At 36.3% G+C, this 6,264-nt stretch overlaps 2 protein-coding genes across 2 annotated transcripts; one reads left to right on the top strand and one right to left on the bottom strand.

The window, feature by feature from the left end:
• The first annotated feature begins 24 nt into the window (after window positions 1-24).
• LOC131792694 (transmembrane emp24 domain-containing protein-like) lies at window positions 25-3,091 on the top strand. Its single transcript, XM_059110108.2, has 4 exons — window positions 25-312; window positions 1,203-1,392; window positions 1,924-2,034; window positions 2,119-3,091. The coding sequence occupies exons 1-4, from the start codon at window positions 127-129 to the stop codon at window positions 2,241-2,243; spliced, it is 612 nt and encodes a 203-aa protein (XP_058966091.1). The 5' UTR covers window positions 25-126; the 3' UTR covers window positions 2,244-3,091.
• A 604-nt stretch (window positions 3,092-3,695) lies between these two features.
• Window positions 3,696-6,213, bottom strand: LOC131792732 (large ribosomal subunit protein uL18m). Its single transcript, XM_059110144.2, has 4 exons — window positions 5,889-6,213; window positions 5,089-5,320; window positions 4,510-4,597; window positions 3,696-3,962 (listed from the first exon to the last, which is right to left on the bottom strand). Exons 1-4 carry the CDS (start codon window positions 6,203-6,205, stop codon window positions 3,877-3,879), a joined length of 723 nt encoding a protein of 240 aa, XP_058966127.2. The 5' UTR covers window positions 6,206-6,213; the 3' UTR covers window positions 3,696-3,876.
• Window positions 6,214-6,264: the final 51 nt, after the last annotated feature.

Here is a 6,264-nt window from a genome sequence, read left to right as displayed (position 1 = left end):
TAATTATTTTGGTAGCGCATGCGTTCAACCCGTCTGCCTTATCCGACGTGGCGTTTGGACAAAAGATAGTTTCATGTGGACCTCTTAATAATTACAGAAAACTGTAGATAAACTTTAGGGACAAATATGGCTTTTATACCTTTATTGTTATGCTCGATGTTACTGGTGCTTCAGTTGGAGAGCTCGTATGGTTATTTCATAACGATAGATGCACACGCAGAGGAGTGTTTTCATGATCAAGTAACATCAGGAACGAAGATGGGGCTTATATTTGAAGTAGCTGAGGGTGGCTTTCTGGATATCGATGTTACGGTAAACAGTGAAATTTTAAGCCTATAAATGCTCCAGAAATTTTTTTTTTAACCGCGTTAGATATGTTCCATGGATAGCTCATTACTCAGAAACAGTAAAATGGGTTGATCCACAGCGTAAAGCAAATGTAAAAAGTGTTTAAAAAATCGTTTCCTTAATTCTTGTCAATCGGAATTCTCAGAGTCAATGTAAACAGATTCAAGTTCCACGTCTGTTGAATATTTGAGCTCATTTTAATAGGTGACAGTTACAGCTCATCTTCAACTTTGATTAAAAGGAAGTTTCAGTTCAAGTATTTGTTAATGCTTACTAGTACACGAATGTTTTCTAGAGAATAGTATATGTGTAGGTGTTGAACCTGGACCTAACTGTCAGGTTCATATCCTACAAAACACATTAGCAGTGCCACTTTTGAGTTTAAACCATACTTACACTGTAAACAAAAACTTTGAACTGAAATTGATACAAGGACAGCAGAGGTGGACAGGAGTTAGGTTACATGCCTCAATCCCCCACAGAAGCTCTAATCAGCACCAAACTGTCAAACTGTGCCTAGCAAAACTAAATTTTGTACTACTATCTCAACCTTAGAAAGTTTTGAAGCAGCCTTAGTCTCAACAAATATTGACTTTCATTGTAGGTTTCCTTTAACTTTTGTAAGTTGTGATTTTGGTAGGTTGATTTGTATCACCAGTGGGAATTATTTAGAACAAGAACATAACATTTAGAAACAACTTAATGAATGTGGATAGTCACCCTAGAAAGGAATACTCGAGTTTCTTCATCAGCTTCAAAAGGATACCTTACCCTTGTTGTATTATAATACACACATGCAGACTTGTCATAAATTTAATCAAGATGTTTTGATGATTGTTTTTTGGATATTACAGATTACTGGTCCAGACCAAAAGGTTATTTACACAGGAGAAAGGGAGACCAATGGAAAGTATGCATTTGCTGCATACATGGATGGCACTTATCATTACTGCTTTAGCAACAAAATGTCTTCAATGACACCAAAAATAGTAAAGTTTTCCATGGATCTGGGAGAGCCACCTAAGGACACCAGTAAAGAAGAAGGTGAGAGGAGTTAATAAAATTGAGAGAATTCAACAATTGCCACTGGCAAGTTATGGAAAAAACATTGAATAACCATAAAATGGATTAGAACCTGGGTTAGTCACACTGTCATGACTGAATGATCTGCCAACTATGCTTCAGACAATTCGTCACCAAGGTTGTCATTAGAAGCCTGTAGTATGTGGAAACCTGCCAACTGTCACACCATTTTACACCAGCTACCTTACTGATTCTGATCAAAGACAAAAATTTGTCTTTTTTGGGCTGATTCAAACATCAATCTCTGGGTAAAGTCAGTTACTCAGATATATCCCAGAATGCTGGAAATCACATCTCAAAAGAGTTTGTGAATATTCCTGGGGCAGCATGCCCCTACATTTCCCCTTATTCAAAGAAAAATATCAATGCTGTGAAGCTGTCTTCCCTCCAACTAACACATGTGTGGTGCACTGAATATAAATGTAAAGTTTCCAAGGATTACTAAGATTTTCTTATCTGAGAGTTAAGAAATTTTTCTATTATTTTCACAAGGTGCAAATCATGATAAGCTTAGTGAAATGATTGGACAATTGTCTGAGGCAATGACTGGAGTGAAACATGAACAGGAATACATGGAAGTTAGAGAAAGAATTCACAGAGCAAGTGAGTATATTGCATCAGGTGAATATTCAGTGGATTTATTTGTTAGATTTATAATTTTGGTTTCTTTGTATCTTCCTTCTGCAGTCAATGACAACACAAACAGCCGTGTTGTTTGGTGGTCTTTCTTTGAGTCCCTAGTGCTGGTTGCTATGACGCTAGGACAAGTTTTCTACCTCAAACGATTCTTTGAAGTCAGAAGAGTGGTTTAAGTTGTAACATTGATTTTTTAGCAAAATTCAAAAACTGTATTGTACAGAGAGATATGAGGTACAATTGTGTTCACAAAGTAAAGCAAATTTACTTTTTTCAAAAACCAGTAACAACTGTTTGTATAACACAATTTTCCTTTTCTTTATTGGCTTTTTGATACTTTGCCAATTTAGAAACTTTTTTTTTTTTTTTGAGTCAAGGACTGTAATTTCAAACACTGTTCACTGTAGTGCAACAAACTATACTGATGAATGCTCAGTTGTTATGGAGAGGACAACAATTCCCATTACTGGTATCTCAAAGTGTTCCTTAGATGATTAATTGTGACCCAAAGCTAAGGGGTTTGAATTTTAACCATGATCTGGTTATTTAAACTGGGATAAGCTATCATTAAGTGAAACTGTCTTCCAAACCATTTTCAATTGAGCCAAAATAATGTTGAATGTAACCATTGATTTTCTATGAACTGTGATAATTGCTGTGAAGCTTTCACTAGACATAAACACACATCAACTTCACTCTTATAAAAAAAATATTGGAGTCCATTTTTTGTCTAAAACTGCCTTTTTAGTTTTTGTGCAGACTAGCGTGGTTTAGGATGAAGTTCAGGAAAATTATAAATTATATTGCCCTTAAAAAAGCCACAATGTCAAGAGGACTGCTTCCCTTTAAGCTCTTCCTCTCGGTGTGTACAAATTGTATCAGAGAAACATCTTGAGTAGAAACCAGCCTTTGTCTAAGTGAATCCACAGATCCTTTCTCAACATGTTGTAGAAAGCTTTTGTCTCCTTTTTAACTTGCATGTAACTGTTGTTGGAATTAAATAAAGGCAATTGTCATCCTTAAACACTTGAACCCCTAAGAGTGATTGGCATGTAATTTCTCCTCACAATGTCACCCCTGTATCAAACATAAAAGCCACAAGATTAAGGGAAATGATCAACAACCAAAGAGTTCTTAACTTCCAAACAAATTCTCCTTTTCAGCTTCTTAAGAGATGTATAGAGAACAGTATGGCGAATATGCATACTGATGTCAGGGTGTAGAGGGTTAAGGCTGATTTTTCTGGTTGATATTTGTGGTAGTATGAATAATCGCATGACTTTGAGTGCAATTTGAGATAAATCGTCTTGCATAAATCTTTGAAAGGCTAACCAAATTGCACAACCTCATAGGGCATGTCCAACTTGCAGTCTTAGAAAACTGCACATAGCCAGCAGTTGAGGCATCTTCTTAGGGTGAGTTGAAATTACAAGCTCGTGATTGGCCTGCAGTGGGAGTTCCTATGGGTGACCATTATCACAAAAAATACAAGGATGTTGGGTAAATCAGCAAGCACAATAGTGATCTAGTGGTCAGTTGCGGAATGGAAAACTAAAAACTAAATCTTTTGGCAAAACCACTTTTATTTCTTTCCTTCTTTCTTTCATTTTTTTGATGATCATATCAGCCAAAGAAAAATAAAGTAAAAGATAGAGAGGACAATTCATAATGAGAAGGTTGTTTTATAATTTCCAATTTCTTTAAGGGGGGGAACTTGCTCCAGCTGGTCTTTGAGTCAAGAAATAGAGATTAAAATGAAATTCTTTTTTTATGTATTTTTTTTTACAGAGTGGACAAATAAGAACAACATTATTTTGGTTTGTTCAAGTGAGCCTTCCATCTCTTTGAATAAGGCAATTTCCTCCACTTTTTTCTCTTCTTCTTTGGTCTAAAATCTGTAAGAGATAAGATATGAGAAAATTGTGAAACATGGCACAAGAAATAAGTAATGTCTTTGTGTTTTACCTCTGTAAGAACATCACAAAACATTTCTTTTGAGATAATTTTACTGACTCAAAAGTGTGAACTACCCTATGTCATTGAGGCATGGACAATGCTGACTAAAATTTGAAAAATATCACCATCCTCCAAGAAACTCAATTGGAAAAAATGTAAATAAAACAAACATGGGTAATTTACACCCTTTGCATGATACTGATTCGCTAATTTTTTTGGTCAATTTTAGTTCAAGGGATTTTGGGTAAAACTGCTGGTCCAGGTTTTTTTTTTCTAACCATTAGCCTGAACTATGAAACAAAACATGGAAACAAAAAAAAACTAATAAGTGAAATAAACACATTAACGCAAGGAAGATGTTTGCACAATGCCAAAAAGGGGACAAAACTTTATGCAAGTAAACTGGTCCTCTTTAACATCTTGATATGTCTCCCAGACATTGTGCAAATGCCTAAATTTTTGTTTACCACTCTAACAACCACTCACCTAAATAATATGTTTCTGGTGGTATAACTTTCCTGGTTTCACTCAGTATGATGCCTCCTTCCTTAATGGCTTCTGAGAAGGCAGTGGTCTGCACAATAGAAAAGTTGATAATGTAAATAGAAGTACCATTTGACTGTCACATCCTCCACCAATAACTCTCTACCTTGGATTTCTTAAAACCCCTTTGTTACCCACACAACTTCTACCTATAATTTCAGTGTACTCTCCAAATTTCACTCAAAGAGAATGGACAAAGCTGTTAGTTGGAGAGTGTTAGCTGATATAACACCAGATTCTCTTAATTAATTTACCACAAAAATTGAAGATGGCTTAGAATGCAGTTTTGTTAAACAAAAGCTAAACTTTGTTTACATAACCAGCCCTCAGAGTTAAATTATTAGAAACACATGACAAAAAATGCAGATAATTTATCTGTAAATCCTCAGAGTGACAGGGTTCAAGGGTAAAGAGGATAAGAAAAATATTATAAAATTATGGTAAAATATACCTGCAGCAACAAACACACAAAGAATAATGATAATTTTAGGACGGCATATCAATTTTAGCAGCTTCTGTTACCCTTTGTTTGCGCAAGCCCCCTTTCATAGCTTCCCATTGCACGCGTGTTATTCCTGCCTCTAGACATCTCTGTGCAATAACTCTGCCAATATTCCTTGCAGCAGTAACATCTGTAGTTTTGTAAAGATGCCGTGTGATTTCAAACTCAGTGGTGGATGCAGACACCAGGACCAATCCACTGTTATGCACCACCTGAGCTCTTGTATGCCGGTTTGTTATTAAGAATTGAAGTCTGTGGATGAAGAAAACACCAGAATGATTTAACAATATCCTTGAGAGTAGAAGTACCCACACTTCCTGAGATAATTAACACAGAAATGTCATCCACTTGAACTGAGTAGGCCTTCAGCATCATTTAGACATGTAATCTTCTGTTTATAAATGATACGAATAAGCCAGTTTCAAGTTCCTCGGGAAATTCCACAATTTAGCTGATGATGACCGTCAGAAGCCCCAATTACCACCAGTTGAATTTGTTTACCATCATTAGCAGTAATATCGTGATCTGATTGACCAATTTGCCGTTGTCGATAGGAGTACAGACAACGCTGCTTGCGTCAGGGTGTCACGATCTTGGTCACGCATTGAAAGAATCAATTTATTTGACAACGATATTGTGGTTAAAAGCGAATTGACTGTGGTCTAGCGTGGTCTGTACTATTATCGACAAAGACATTCGCCATCACAGTGGTCATTGTAATCTGTACTCTTATCTACAACGATTTTCGTTGATACACAGAACAACTGTCGATTTGTTAAACCGACACACAGAGCTGCAGTATTAGATAAAGCAAACTTACTTGTTGTAGAAATCAACCCTGTAAACTTGTGTAGAATACCCTCTTGGTTTGTTGAATCCAAAATATTCTTCGTTTCGAGGATTTCTGTTCTCAAATTCACCCAAAATTGGAATTTTGGTTCTTCGGGGGTCACTATTTTCAGTCGCCTCATCGACCTCTTTCATTTGACTTGCCGCGTTAGAAAAGTTGCATCTAGAAATGCAACGAATATTTCTTGATATAAACTTTAGGTTGATCTCCTTGTAGTTTAAAAGGCTGCGTCTAACTAATGGTAAATAAGATGGAATTAGAGCTCGTACAAGGCTTTTGGTCGCCATGTTGGCTAACCCGGTGCGCACGCTCCTAGTCATCATTACACAACATACCAACTTGAAAA

The sequence above is a fragment of the Pocillopora verrucosa genome, chromosome 2, assembly GCF_036669915.1.
Source record: "Pocillopora verrucosa isolate sample1 chromosome 2, ASM3666991v2, whole genome shotgun sequence".
Lineage (NCBI taxonomy): Eukaryota > Metazoa > Cnidaria > Anthozoa > Scleractinia > Pocilloporidae > Pocillopora > Pocillopora verrucosa.
Note: the sequence above shows the minus strand (reverse complement) of the source record. Positions and strands in the feature narration are given on the sequence as shown.